General features: G+C 36.3%; 1 protein-coding gene across 1 annotated transcript in view; it reads left to right on the top strand.

The window, feature by feature from the left end:
• The window catches only part of LOC108703692 (FERM and PDZ domain-containing protein 1-like), a 92,244-nt gene that overhangs the window by 62,388 nt on the left and 13,488 nt on the right, over positions 1 to 16,368 (top strand). Inside the window, 9 exon segments of the mRNA XM_018239861.2 lie at positions 1,850 to 1,954; positions 5,370 to 5,527; positions 7,684 to 7,786; positions 9,021 to 9,066; positions 9,480 to 9,584; positions 11,314 to 11,409; positions 11,989 to 12,114; positions 14,320 to 14,439; positions 15,394 to 15,530. Coding sequence (XP_018095350.2) covers positions 1,854 to 1,954; positions 5,370 to 5,527; positions 7,684 to 7,786; positions 9,021 to 9,066; positions 9,480 to 9,584; positions 11,314 to 11,409; positions 11,989 to 12,114; positions 14,320 to 14,439; positions 15,394 to 15,530 — 992 coding nt within the window. The 5' untranslated portion in view covers positions 1,850 to 1,853.

Below are 16,368 nucleotides of genomic sequence, written 5' to 3'. Positions count from 1 at the left end.
AATAGAATGCTACAATATACACTGATTAAAAATGATACATGAATTGATACAATTGAACATGAGTTCATAACCAGTCCTCTAAAGAGAATACAAATGGTTTCAAAAGAATTTTCCCATATACATTTTAGCTTACCTTTTGACTGCCTCTCTACTGACAACCTATCGTAGACACCAGCTACCAAGATGCCACAAAGAATGTACTCATCCAGTTCGGGAAACACTTCCCGACATACATTATTAAAAATAAATGCTCCATATTCTTTATTCTCAAACACTAAACAAAATTGAAAACTAGAAGGCACGTGCACATCTACAAGCACAGTGAGCAAAGTGCAATTTCAAACAACTGCCATGATTTTCCCCACAGTACAGCATTTATTTCCCAGAATTCCAGCATTACTGTGGTTGCAAAGGACAGAGGCACCTATTGCAGTTGAGGGCAATACACCAAAATTACATTAACTGTGAATGTGCTTCGTCACAAATCCGGCACATTTTTGCCAAATATTTTCTAAATATGCCTGGATCACTTCCGGTGTGACTTGTGCACCCTATTCCTTCGCCACAACGGAATGGAGCCGAATGACACAGGGCACAGTGGTAACCACTAAACGACCACCTGGTTCGGTAGCTCCGAGGATGCCCTGCGTCAATAGGCACAGCACCACTCAATTCAGAAGGGAAGGCAGAAAGGACTGAATAGCACCAAATACAACTACTGTATAAGACAGTGTAAGGAGTACATTTTGACGCAATCACTTTAATGAAAATGGTTTTGCATAAAACTGACTGCAGGGAAATTGTGAGCACGCAACTACATTTGTAGACATACATGTGCCCTTGGGTGTAGTAAAAATTAAAGGGTTGTTCACCTTTGCATTAACTTTTAGTATGATGTAGAGAGTGATATTCTGAGACAATTTGCAATTGGTTTTCATTTTTTATTATTTGTGGTTTTTGAGTTATTTAGCTTTTTATTCAGTTGCTCTCCATTTTGCAATTTCGGTAATCTGGTTGCTAGGGTTCAAATTACCCTAGCAACCATGCATTGATTTGAATGAGAAAATGGATTATTAACAGGGGAGGGTCAGAATAGAAAGATGAGTAATAAAAAGTAGCAATAACAATAAATTTGTAGCTTTACTGAGCATTTGTTTTTAGACTGGGTCAATGACCCCTTTTTGCTAGAAAGAGTCAGGAGAAGAAGTCAAATAATTGATAAACTATAAAAACTAAATAATGAAAAGTTGCTTAGAATTGGCCATTCTATAACATATTAAAAGTTAACCTGAAGGTGAACCATCCCTTTAATTTGACTAATTTACTAATGTGTGACAAAACAGGAACAAATTGCCACTGTTGGGTGTTACAAGACGCAAGAGCAGGTGTTAACCACTGATTTCTGCCATGCAGCAAATTTCTTACAATGATATGAACCTTCCCCTATAATATACAGTCTATGGACTATATGGGGTATAGTAGAATTTAAAATACAGTCATAAATAGGATCTAAAGGTAATATGGTTATAAATACAGTTAGAAATCTATTTATTACTCAAACCTGGTGGGTATTTCACATACATTATCATTTACATTTAACTATTGCGTTTGTGTCATGAACATTTAATTCAGTACAGGGGTATTTCATTCTCTATAAGCATTGCTATTAACCTTTTGAACAAAAAAAAACAACAAAAAATACTTGTAGAGTAAAAGTGTGTCCATATCTGGGATGTTTGAAGTAATGTTTGAAAATACAATATCTGTGAGCTAGCAGTACTGAATATATACAGTACTGTATGTGGACATAATAAAAGTGACATTCAGTTGTTTATCCAAATACCATTAGGTAAATGGAAGATCTAGAAACAAACACATTACAGACCCGGAAAGGACATCGCATAGAACAGATGGTAGTAAGATGGCTACGAAGATCAAGAGATAACACATCATGGTAAGCTTAAAATAAGCTGCTTATTTAAATGCCCTTTTTTACTAGAAAGGGAAGAAGCTGGTCAAAGCACTATAGAAGGTACCCCCTGTATGCTGGCAAGCTATTTACACTGAGAACTCTGTTGTATTTACATTGTTTTTACATAAGTAAGTAAAATTATTTTATTGTGGTTGGCATGAAATGGTAAAGAGCCATCCATATTTTACTAATTATAATATAGTTTGTATATTTTTAATTGTTTTTGATATCCCAGTTCTTTTCAGAGGTAAATTGTATAGTCATGTTTTTTAATACAATCTTTTTCTTGAATCCAAAAAAACAACCAACTTGATTTTTTTAAAACTGCTCCTTAGCTGCTGTTAAAATGTAATTACTGTATATTATTTTACTCCTCACCACGTGAATGTGTAGCAGGCAAAGTATAAAATTATGATATGATTCGAATAACCACCTTTATAGATTACACCTTCTATTGTTAGTCAGTTTTTTAATGGGAACAGGTTTTATGTCTATGGAAATGAACAGCTAGTTTGAAATAGAATAACATGGAATTATATAGGTATAGATAGAGAGATACAGAAGAATACCTAGGTCATTCTTGGGGGGGTGGGAGGTACAGGGGGGAGCCCTATCGGAGACCCAGTTGAATGCTAGAAGACACTTGGGCTGATTAAGGAAGGTGTGTTTAGTTTTAACGGGGTATGGACAGACAGAGCTCAGGTTTGTCCAATTAGTATGTAGGACACTCCCCCAGGGGCCTGGCATGGCATTGCACTAATAACCAGGGCTCCTTGGAGGTGGGTACTATTAAATCAATGTGATCATACACAGATAAATCCACTTGTCTGGCAAAGTGGCCAAAAAAAGCAGAACTTTGACCGATTTGACCATCCATGTTTTTAGGAGGTCTGGTTAGGAGAGATCGCCATCAACACGCTGATGTGGCCCTCACTTGACTTGATTTGGGGGGTTATTTACTAAATTCAGAATTTATCTCATATTTTTTAGAAAAAATAAAAACCACAACCAAACTCCCATGCACAATTTGACCTTATGTATTAATACAAACGGAAAAAAACACGATAAAATCAAGCAAAAACCTGAATCTTCCAATTTTTCTGACTTCTTCCCAGAATCTCTAGATTTTTCCAGGTTTTTGTCCTAAAACCCTGAATCTTTCAGATTTTTGGGAGAAACTCAGCGCAAACCATGATACCTCTCCCATTGACTTATACAGGACCTTGACAGGTCTGAGATGGCGGATTTGCAGATTTAGGCTTTCTTCAGCATCGGGGTATAATAAATCTCGAAAAATTTGTGTTTAGTCCAAAAATCCGATTCGGTGTTTTGAAAAAATTGAGAGGTACAGGGAAAAAGTCTGAAAAAAAGGAGGATTCTGGTTTTTGCATATATGGGGCCCCACAATTTATTACGGTGACCCTAGAGAGGAATTATATAGTAGTGGTCTCCATATAACAATATTTGTAATTTTTCAATATTCTCGAAGATAATATGAGTTATTTTGGACATCATGGCAGGAAATATGCCAATCTAAGGGACTAAGTTGTGCTTCTTTTCTTGTTACTTACCCTCAGATAGATCTGCTTAGCTTTAGCTTTGATCACTTCATAATGCTGTGTAGCATTGCTGATCAAAAGCCATAACTCAATAGGAGGCAGCCAGTTCTCTGATATCTGGAGAACAGAGATGTGCCAGGGTGGATGAAAGTTCTTTATAAAAATAAAAGAAAGTGTCCTACTTGAGTGCCTAGGGAGCCAGGCTTTCACTTACAATAACTTAAAAATGAAAGAAAAACTGTTTAACACTCCATAGGTGTGTGTTTCTAAGTGAATGTCCAGTGCTAAATTGTGCATTTATCTGATGGTAATGAGAAGCAAGAAATAAATGACATCACATTATTCTTTGGGTACAATAGAAGGAACATCTGCACCTGTTCACTGTTAATATCCTTTGAACTTTCTGTGTCTTATGAAGGTGCATTCACAAAAGGATTTCCACATATACAGTAAATAATATATCATATACAGCCACCTTCAACGTCATGTAGCTTTCATCTGTTTTAGCAATTTTCAACTAACCCATAACATGAGAGGAAAAAAAAAATCTCTTCCCACAAGTGAGTAAAGCTAGTGAATAAGTATAAATATCGGGGCTGTTTCTCAACATGGAAGGGTTGCCTACCCCTAGTTCTGGCTCAGCGTGGGGGGCACGATTTACGCATTGACATTGTGTGACTGTGTGACCAGTGACATTGACAGTGAGTTAGTGTTCCCTGTAACATGTGGCATGTATACAAAGGAATGTGCAAATAATATGCATAAATTAATTTTTGTATGGTCCCATCCATAAAAGGTTATTTTATATTTCACATCTCAGGTACCACCAGTCCTTGTGACGTTAACTGATGCCTTTATTGAAGAGCTGTGAAGGTCAGATAGCATCCCTCTTTTTTTTGGCTCAGTATGGTACTTTAAAGAGATGCTTGGGAATTTTTTTTTTAAAGTGTTAATTTTTCCAAAAAAATCTTGCATGCCTTAATCTTGATCACCACACTGCAAACCTTGCTAAATGGGTCCTTAAAATAAGATGTCATACAGTGTACATTTCAACCAATTTGAAGTAGGGAGTCTCTGCTGATATTATACACCATGAAAGAGAAACTAACAACAACTTTAGACTAGAGGAAAAGAACTTTAATTTGAAGCAACGTAGGTGGTTCTTCATAGTGAGGACATTGAGGTTGTGGAATACACTGCCAGGTGATGTTGTGATGGCTGATTCTGTTAATGCCTTTAAGAGGGGCTTGGATAATTTCTTGGACAAGCATAATATCCAACGCTATTGTGATACCAAAATTTTACAATTAGTATAGATATTGGTATGTGCAGTTTATGTGAGTGTATGGAGGGGTTGGTGTAACTGTATGTATGTTTGGATGCTGGGTTTTACCAAAGTTCATCAAGTTAAACACCCTCCAAATGAAACCCAGCATCCATACACACACTTAAACTATATGTATACATACTCATACACTAACTATAGATTTAAGTATCACAATAGCCTTTGATATTATGCTTGTCCAAGAAATCATTTAAGCCACTCTTAAAGGCATTAACAGAAACAGCCATCACAACATCACCCGGCAGTGCATTCCACAACCTCACTGACCCAACTATGTAACAGCACTGGTGCAATTTAGCATGTATTTTAGTAAATCAGCCTTATTTTCTTTATTGAAAACAACAATTGCAATGTCTTCATGGAAACATACATTGCCTATAGTACTGTATATATGATGTTTTAACGACTTATTTTCTTAAATAATTTATTTTCTCCTACCTTCTGCTGTTTATATGATTTATCCATGCTGTTTCTTTACTTTTTTTCTATAAAGCAGCAGGAACTCTACAGGTGATGGCCCAATTGCAATACGCAATCAGTCCTCCTGCTCCTTAAAGATTACTGTAGTGATAGAGAAAGATCTGCTTCTTGGCAGTTATGGCTTTGACATCTCTCAAAATCCTCCCCTTACTGTCACAGCTGTCACTGCAGGTAAGAGAACCTGTTGTATTCATCTAACTATTTACATTAGGATATTTCTCTTTCTCCATTTACTGATAATTAAATAGATTTCTCATCGGAAATATTCATTGTGTTAGCTAAAAGTGTTTGGGTTGGTTATGTGGCAGGAATGCAACATTGGAATTGTTTGAAAAACATTGCATTAGCCTTTTACATTCTTATGACAAGGAAGAATTTGTAGTTTGTACACATCCAGCATTAATGTATGCCTTAAAAGCACCATAGAAATAACTGAGCAATGTCATGATGCAAGTCACAGGTGTCACATGTGGTGGACTTGATGGCTGTCAAACAGGTACTAGACTAAGACACCACTGCATGTGCCTCACTGGAAAGCTGATTTCTCCTGTAGCATGCTTCCATGGGGCTCTTGACAAGAGCTAGAGGGTATCTAGTCACATTTGCATCCCCTGACTGAATGTTAGAAGTCATTTGAATGTTAAAAACCATCTTTATATGGAGTTCAGATATGGATTAAGTAGGGAATGCAGGAAGAAGTTCCTGGGAGGGCATTTCATAACATGGTAACCAGTCACATGAAGTACTTTTCACAGACATTATGGCCTAGATTTCTAACAACTGAAGCTATAACAATTTAAGGTCCAAAGGAGCCAGGAATGAAGAGTAACCCACATGCACCTTATTCTTCCTTATTCTTCTAACAGACTTCAATAATAGTCATAGTCACCAGGGTCGATCCTGGCCCCTTTGCCTCCTGAGGTGGCTTGCTGCCTCCCCCCTACGCTCACCTTTTTTGGGGCCATCGGGGGTCTGGGGGGGCAGGACACTAGTGCAATTGTGCTCCCTGCACTGAATTTCCCTGAATTTTTGGATTGAAAAACCAAAATTTGTCTCTTTTGGCATATTTGCCGCCCCTAATAAAAACCTGGGCGCTGCCGCCTGAGGCAAGTTTCTCAACTTGCCTCATTGGCATAGCTCCCTTGACAGTCACTTTGCAGTGAGAGAAGCATAAATGAGTGCTTCAATTTGGTTTAGTGTTGAAGTAAAGGAAGTCAGCACTGGTCAGTACAGCTGGCAAATAGCTGGCTACGTGTTTTTCACTTTGCTTTTAGAGCACATAGAAACAGGTCTTTGTGGTCAAAAATCGAATGCAAAGATCTGACCTGTCCTTCTCTGAGGCATACAATATTTCCTGTGTTTGGTAACACTGCATTCATGAGGAGGGCTGGTGGTGTCATGTAGCTGTCCCATATCCCACCACTTAACTTGCACATCATTCATTCTAGAACGTTAGCTAGAGCAGAGTTCTGCTTGCCATGGCTACTTGCCATTTGCTAATATTAGGCTAATATCAGTGACTGACAATCTGCCAATGTTTTCCACTGGAAACCAGTATCTGACAAAATATCCCTTGTCAAACTGGTCTTAGTGCTGGGAACAATCTCTGCACTTTCCAGCAAGCTATAACTAGGGAGCATTGAAGGGAATAAGCCATCTGAAATACAACACTAAAATGAGGAGCATAAAAACAAAATAATGAGTAAGGGGATGGAAAATTTGAGAGCAGCAGAACAAATGGGAATCAAAGTGAAAATGTAGAATACAATTCAGAAAAGACAAATGGGTGGGAGAAGAGAATACAGGGTAGAAAAGAAGATAATAGCATAAGGGAAAATAGAAGAGGTTGGAAAAAGAACAGTGAATGGGAAAGAATAAGAAGAAAAGCTTTTTTAAGTTCAATGCAGCACTTCTTCCCCTGGTCTGGTTGAACTCTGCACCTCACCCTGGATGAAAAAAAGGGCCACAAACCAGCCCTGTACTTACTGCCTGCCATAGGACAAGCAGTAAGGACAGGGCTCAATTGCACCTCCTTAAAGCATCTGGCATGTAGTAGGTGAGGGGTACAGATGTCTATGTTTCTCGGCCCACCTGCCCACATGAATACAGCACTGCCACTGTATTCACTGTGATAGTCACTGGTCTCTGTCCTCCAAAAAGGATCGCAGAGACCTGTGGAAATTCGCAAAGGCACTGCGCAAAGTGCAAAAAAATGGCAGCTTATTAGGCCTGGCCTATTTTAAATCCCAGTCCTGGCCTGCAAGCTTATTTAACCCTTCTCCTTTTCGATTTGTTCAATAATATAAGAAACTGTTTACTATCTGCAGGCAGTACAGCTGAAGGAAAACTTTTACCAGGTGATCAAATACTCAGAATCAATGGTGAAAATGTGGAAAATATGCCTGCTGAGCAAGTGGCAAACATTGTCAGGTAATACATGTATTTTTTTCTATTTATAGAAATGGTGACTGGGGTATTTATTTATTTTCCCTTTCAAATTTGCTGTGCCTTGAGCAAACCACTGGGAAAAAATTGTGGTTGCATCCCCTCTTCCTACATCACACACGACCATAAGAAGTGTGCTGGGGTGCTTACTTCTTATTCTAGGTGCTTTTTAAGTTTGAAACATTTAATGCAACATTTCAAAATACAAAGCAATAATTCAATCCATTTCCAAGATGGTAGATGCTGAATTGACTTACTCTGAAGACCGTGTAGAAGGATTACTTGCTTTGTGCAATCTAATAAATTTGGTATTCATGAATTTTAAAGCTTCAGGATAAAGCAAGGATGAAGTGTGCAAATTATAGTATTGATTTTGGGAAAGAGTACTATTGAATACTACAAACTCATTCTACTCTATTTGCAAAATCACCTGTTACATATCAGTTAAGAAAACTTTTTGGTAGTAATGTGTCTCTTATGAACCAGAGTAATAGCTTTATAGAAGAAGTTGGATTTTATGTAGAGTAACAGCAAAATAAAAACTTGCTAGCAACTAGCCAACTAATGCAATATTATCCACTTCTTATCCATTTCTTCACTTAAAAAAGGGAACCCATCTGAAACATACTATAATCTTTTTATTTTTCCCACTAATGGGTTGCAGTTCAATAAAACTGCCTATTCCGTTGCATTTGGATTTTTCGGTTATCTTTCGAGTAAGACTATCTTCTCCAAGTTTATTTCTCCTTAATTCACACATGATGCCCACATATAAAAGAAGGTCTCAACACCATGACACTACCTAACCTATTAGTCCAAGTAGAATGGTTAATATGGTGGAAGTGTTTTTTCTGGCTGGCATCTAGAGGATTTTCTAATTCATTTATAAATTACTCAAAGTATTATAATGTATGATTCCAGGATATGTGTGACAACTCCAATTATATTTCTAGCTTATCCAAGAAAAGTTAATTGAAATTAGAATTTCAATGTTTTATCATGTGTTATGCTTTGTCTGCATTTTCCATCCGGATGAAAATAATACTTAACCCATAGCTCAAACAGATACATTGGTGAAACAGATTTTTTTAAACTTTACTTTTAATTCTTCAGGCAAACAGAGGCTTACCGAACAAATCGTTTCAATGTTAAATAGATATTTATATTGTATAATTGCACAACGTAGTAAGTTGATGGGATTTATCTTTACATTTTTAAGGGAATCTGTGGACTCTGTTACCATGACTGTTCTTCAAAATACTTTGGTAAGTATGAATACTTTTTAGGTCTGAGAGGAAAAAGGATGGAGAAAGCAGACACATTTAGTTATCTTGTACGCACATTTCTCTGAAGAAGACTATGAAATATTTAATTTGCAAACCTTACTGTCAAACTATCTTTCAGACTGCGTCCCCTTTAGTTAATTGTAGTGTTATTATAACACAATAGGTAAGTTATAGAAGATGAAAAGCAAAATACTGGATAGCCACCCCAAGAAAATAGCAGCGTAGGCAAAGAGAAAATGTTTTCAAAATCCCACAGATTCCTCAGTCTTATTCACCAGCTTTACAGAGAGAGTGTGGTAAGGATAGAATGTAAGGTATGGCCAGAGAAGGTGCAAGATAAGAGACTTTTTTTGTACTGTTTGTCAACATGGCTATTATTCTGTGTCTTATAGAGCCCCAAATCATCATTTCTTACAACGGAGAAACGAGCAAAGTTGAGGAGCAATCCGGTGAAAGTAAGGTTTGCAGAGGAAATCATTGTAAATGGTCACACTCAGGTTGGTGTTCTGAAGAGTTAAATATCTAGTTTTATCAAGCAACACATATGAGATCAGATATCAGTTTGGAAATTGTCAATTTGACCTTTTAAGTAGAAATAAGTTTATTGTGTAGTGACCACAAAACTGCTGCCTATTCAACTCAGATAATCCAGACAAAATTCCAGCTAGTGTTTTGGTCCCTTGTAGATCTGAAAATATTTAAAACACAATAAGACCTTTCCCTAGAATTTGGGGTCCTAGGTATAGCACTACAGAAATACTAAAAGTGTGTCCCTATTACACTCATACAACAGCTATTTTTTGAGACAGGCATGCATAGCAATAATTTCCAAATTAATTTTCCATCTGAACTGAAAGAGTATTTACCCATGTGTGGATTAAGGCAGTTATGTCCAAACATATGAATGTAGAAAGTGGTTCTACTTACAGCATAGTTGTCAGATGTATTATATTAAAATGATGATGTTCTACAAATTTAAGTGCCCCATCTGGCCCTTTGCTCTCCAGTGGGTTATATCTAAAAAAGATTGACCCTTTTGGGTAAAGTTTTTATGAAGAGTTTGAGTTTATTGGACAGTACATCCGTTTTCTGTGTTTGATTTCCTGTGGATCTGAATGTTAATGGAGAGAAATTAAATATCAAGCCTGCCATCCCTGTCTACACTAGAATTTGCAGCTCTTTCACAGCATACTTGTAACCTTTCAACTGTAGTAGCCAAGCCCATATGCACCTCTTGGTCTTTTTTGACTTTTTTATATATGAAATTCTAAGGCCTATTTTGTAGTCCAGTCCAGACTTCATCCGTACCACTAGCATGTATGAAGTTCTGGAGGTTTGACATTCTTACTATGCATGAACTTTGCCAGACTGGCCTGGCGGGACACCGCGCAGAGTGGCACCGGTTGCATATGCGCGCCAAACAGTTGGCGGGTGGAGGGGGGCCCTGGAACAGCAGTCCCAGTGGGCCCCGCCCCCCCCAGTCCGACCCTGAACATTGCTGTACATATTGGTAGTGCTGCACCCAGAAATCAACAGTTTTTCCTTGCTGATTCTTGACTCCATTGTTATAGAGAATACATGCAATATATAAATATTATTACTATATATATATATATTATTCAGTCCTGACTGAAACCTTATTCATCAACTCTTAGCAGTTGTTATTTTTAATGTCTAATGAAGTCAGATTTAAGAAAGGAAACATCTGATATTTGTTACTGGATTGAGATTATATTTGATAGCTACTATTCAGCAGGTAGCATTTACTGGTCATCTGTTTGAAAATAAACATTGGTTGTTATATGGTACTAGACCAATGCACCTCTTATAAAATTATATGGTTATCTGGTTGTGAAAATAACTGGTTATTCCACAAATGTTAATATAGATGTAGCTGTATATGAAATATTTTCTTCTTTGTACATTTTCATTCAGGATCTCTTAGTCACATTTCCACAGCCACGTTTATAGATACATACTGACATATCTTTATGTCTCTGAAGAAAATTGATGCCTGCTTTTATTTTGATCGGCTTACCGTTGAACTAAGCTGGAGTAAAATTGATTCTCTGATACCTCATTTTCTGATGCAGCTCTAATCTGTGTAATTGCTTATCTTTGTCCCCAAGGATTTCACAGGCTGGCGCACTGTAACAAGAAAAAAACATCCATTATTCCTGTTGCATTGTACTGGATGCATGTAACATTCATGTATTTCTATTACAGGGCAACTCTCTTCTCTTCATGCCCAATGTACTCAAGGTTTATTTAGAAAATGGGCAAACAAAGGCATTTAAATTTGAGAAAAAAACAACAGTAAAGGTATTTTTTATTTCATTCACCTCTTTAAAACATTTTAATACCTCTTATATACTGTAATCATATAAAACATGAATATCGAGTAATATTCTGTCAATGAAGACAGAATTTGTCTGGTACAGATTTTTACAGGAATGGCAAAAATCAAATTGGTTGTCACAGCAGCATTGTGTTTGCGTCAGCAATACCTGGGCTTGTCGTTGAAACGCGACTTTCAGGCAGACAAGAAAATGCATTTGGCACAATAAAAAACCCTGATGTGTTGGTTAATTAAAATATTATATTGGACCTTAGACAGCTATAATTAATCTGTTGGTTACCATTTTCATTATTGTAATTATTTTATTTATAATATCTAATAATATTAGATTATTATGGTTGTTATTGTTATTATTATAATTCTGCAGGGCTGTACAATAAATGGGTTTTTTACATTGAATATACAGAATTACATACAAAGCAAGGTGAAAAGGGCCCTTCCCAAAAGATCTTATAATCTAAAAGGAGAAGTTTTTTTTAACCTTACTGTATTTACTGTTATGTTGTCATAAAATCATAATGAAAATATTTATATATATTTAGGATATCATCTTGACCCTGAAAGAGAAGCTTTCAATCAATAGCATTGAACACTTTGCACTAGCTTTGGAAGAGCAGTACAACATTTCTAAGGTTTTCCTTCTCCACGAGGATGAATTAATTGAACAGGTCAGATTTGACAGATATATATACTGTGTTATGGACACATCTTTCATGCTATCAGGTGGATGAGCCCTTAAAAATTAACCCTTTAAATATATATGTCAAAGATTTCAAATTGAGGCTACAAACATTAACCACCAAAATGCAGGATAATAATTGAATATGCAACGTCTAAAAACTATAGAGAAGCGGACCCTGCTCAATACCCTGTCCTCTATAGTTACACCACTGATAAAAACTTGCCGATATTACACCTCTCACATCTATCTGTTACTTTTCTTCTAATTCCAATCTGACAGCCAGTATTCAGTTTCAAACCTGATGCTACAAGGCATTTAAAATAAACCAATTTGGGTTCCTAGCAGGACCAAGTACAGAATACAGTTTGCAAATAACATGAATACCATTTTCTTCTTATTTTTTCTTATTTCAAGGTAACTGCTAGATTTGCAAGGTAGATTTACATAGGGTCGATATTCGACTGCATGTAAATCCTTCGACTTCGAATATCGAAGTCGAAGGATTTACCGCAAATAGTTTGATCGAAGGATTTTAATCTATCGATCGAACGATTTTTCTTCGACCAAAAAAACATTAGAAAGCCTATGGGTACCTTCCCCATAGGCTAACATTGATGTTCGGTAGGTTTTAGGTGGCGAAGTAGGGGGTCGAAGTTTTTTTTAAAGAGACAGTACTTCAACTATCGAATGGTCGAATAGTCTAACGATTTTTAGTTCGAATCGTTCGATTCCAAGTCGAAGGTTGAAGTAGCCTATTCGATGGTCGAAGTAGCTAAAAAAACCATTCGAAATTCAAAGTTTTTTTTCTTCTATTCCTCCACTCGAGCTAAGTAAATGGGCCCCTCAGTGATGTGTTTTAAAAAGCATTTTACTTGTCAGTGATTGGTCCTGCACAAAATCTCTAAGGCTTAAAAGATAAAAAAAAACTTGAATAAATAGTGAAATGTGGAGATTAAATTCATTGGCATTTAACATCTATAATCTAGGTCAATAAAAGATCTAAAAATGTTCTTTTTGATCTTTTCAAATCATGAGGAGATTATCTATGTATCTAGACCAGAAAAATACTTTCAAACATATAAATAAATTTTCCCAAAACCTGGTGTATAGCTTGGCTCAAATATGCTTCCCAAATCAATTGCTGATGTATTTTGGCATGATCACTACCAGATCAAGATATATGAATTTCTTCAATACCTCTGAAATAGGGAACAGAGACAATACAAACAAATTTGTTTCCAGTACTGCCTGTATGTATGTACGGTACTGTATGGCATAATGAAAAACTAGTGTTCTTAAAGTGGACCTGTCACCCAGACACAAAAATCTGTATAATAAAAGTCCTTTTCAAATTAAACATGAAATCCAATTTCTATTTTTTATTAAAGCATTCATAGCTGCTGTAAGCTCATTTAAAAAACTCAGCTGTCAATCAAATATTGTCTGCCCCTCCTCTATGCCCGTGGCATAGAGGCGGGGCAGACAATTACTTTCACTTTCCATTCAGCACTTCTTTGATGTCACTGCTCTCTACATATTCCCCTGTTCTCTTTACCATTTAATTGTGTAGCCAGTGCATGGGGATGGACAATGGGGCCCCATTCTGGTGCACAAACAAGATTCTGAGATGATGCAAGGCTCGTCTTAATAACAGTGTCCACAAAATGGCTTCTGCCTGCTTGCCATAATTATGAATTCCCAGACTAAAGGAAACAAGATTCAAATAATTTATATAGTGTAATTAAAGTTCATTTTGCTTGAATAATGTGATAAAATAGGACTTTGAATCATTTTTTTGGGTGACGGGTCCCCTTTAAGAGGTGATGGCAAGCAGAATTTTGTAAAAATTGTTAATCATATGAATATAAATGTGGAGCAATAGAATTATGCTGGCCATACACAGGCAGATTTAGCTGCCGATTCTGCTTCTTTAGACCAAGTAATTTACATCAAAAGCTATTCTCTATTAAAGATTACAATGCTTTTATGGAATATATCGTTTTGTTTCTTAAAAATGTACTTGAAGACATTCATGGAAAAAATCCATGTACTGAATGCCACTCATTCCCCATTTAAGACTAAATGCTGGGGTGCAATATAGAGATTATGGGAAACACAATGGCATACAAATTGAGTTATTACAGTTATTATTGGAATTCATACAGGCTAATGCAAACTTGTGCATTTTTAGGTGGTGCAAAAAAAAGAATCTCACAACTACAGGTGCCTCTTCAGAGTCTGTTTTGTACCCAAGGACCCATTTCAACTACAGCAGGAGGATCCCATTGCCTTTGAATACCTCTATTTACAGGTTTGTTTTTTACAATTTAAAGATTTACTTGTTACATTAACATAATTTACTACTAGAAAATCATGTACATATTATATAAACTTATAAAGGTACTGTTTTATTTTTACAGAGAAAAAGCAAATACTTTTACAAAAATACAAAATTGGATTATTTGGATAAAATGGAGTCTAGGGGTATATTTATCAAAGAGTGAAGTTAATAGTGAAGTTCCGCCACTAGAGTGAAATTCCGCCACTCACCATTCATTTCTATGGGATTTTTATAGGCGTATTTATTGAAGGGTGAACTTTCACTTTCACCCATTGATAAATACGCCTTTCAAAATCCTATAGAAATGAATTGAGAGCTGCGGAATTTCACTCTAGTCAAAACTCTTTGATAAATTTACCCCTATGGTAGAAGACAGCATTTCCATAATTCAGAGCTTTCTGAATAACGGGTTTCCGGATAACAGATCTCATACCAATGTGAATTGTTTATGTTATACAGCCAATAAGGCAGGAATAGAGCAGCATTACTGGTACAGTCTAGTATCTATTATCCAGAAAGCTCCAAATTACAGATAAAGTCATCTCCCATAGACTCCATTTTATCCAAATTTTTAAAAATGATTTCCTTTTTCTCTATAATAATAAAACAGTACCTTGTACTTGATACCAACTAAGATATATCTAATCCTTATTTGAGACAAAACAATACTATTAGGTTTATTTAATGTTTAAGTGATTTTTAGTAGACTTAAGGTATGGAGATCCAAAGATCCCTTATCCTAAAAGACGCAGGTACTGATCATTCTGGATAGCAGCTCCCATACCTACAGAATTACAGTAGAATGTACCCTGATATTTCTCTGTAAAGTGTTGTGGGGAATCATGGGCTATAGAAATAATAGTTATAATAATAAAATGAGTTTGGAAGCGGTTGTTTGATCCGGTACTATTTTGTTTACCACAGAGCTGCAGCGATGTGCTTCAAGAAAGATTTGCGGTGGAAATGAAATGTAGTGTAGCTCTGTGTTTGGCTGCCCTGCATATCCAAGAGCGCATTCATACTTGTGGTCAGCCACAAAAGATATCTTTCAAATATATAGAGTAAGTATTAGATTATAAGATTTTTCATGGCTATGGATATTATAACATTTGTGGCCACAGAGCACCATGGATTAGAAGTTATAGAAAAACTTTTTTGTCTAGTCGTAGTTTTAACCCCAGTTGCTACACATTTGGATGCCTACAGTTAGGGTGCCCCAAGTGAAGAATATTACAAGATCTATTATAAAGTATGTAATCCCTTATCTGGAAAGCTGTTATCCATATTTACAGAAATGGTATATCCCATAGAATCAATTTTAGCCAAATAATTCTAATTTTAGATGACTCCCTTTGCTCTGAAATGATAAACCAGTGCCTTGTACTTGATCCCAACTAAAATGCATAAATTCATATTGGCGGCAAAACAATCCTATTGGGTTAGTAGACTTAAGGTATTGAGATCCAACTTCAGGTGCCAAGCATTCTGGCTAATAGATCCCATACCTGTACTTAATCAGGAATATTGTTTAAAGTGAGGGTTGCCATCTGTTCGGTTTTGACCCAAACAGTTCGGTTTTTCTAAGGTATGTTCAGGTCTCAACTTTCTCTTCGGTTTTCAGCCTTGTGAAACCAGAACAATAATCTGGACAATAAATTAAAACCAATTAAATACCAAGATATTCACCTTGACATGGCTTAGTTACAGTATTATCAAATGCAGTTAATTTCTTGTTATTTCACAAACAGAAATAAGAAATAGCTTTTCTGAATTTCTAAAGTTTCTGGATAAGTGATTCTGTATAATAGATCCCATACCTGTAGTTAAAGGATTGGTCTTTCTCGTCAGGCAGAATACATAGAGGTAGGGTTTCCAGCCATGTGGGTTTCAACTGGACAT

The sequence above is a fragment of the Xenopus laevis genome, chromosome 1S (assembly GCF_017654675.1).
Source record: "Xenopus laevis strain J_2021 chromosome 1S, Xenopus_laevis_v10.1, whole genome shotgun sequence".
Lineage (NCBI taxonomy): Eukaryota > Metazoa > Chordata > Amphibia > Anura > Pipidae > Xenopus > Xenopus laevis.
Note: the sequence above shows the minus strand (reverse complement) of the source record. Positions and strands in the feature narration are given on the sequence as shown.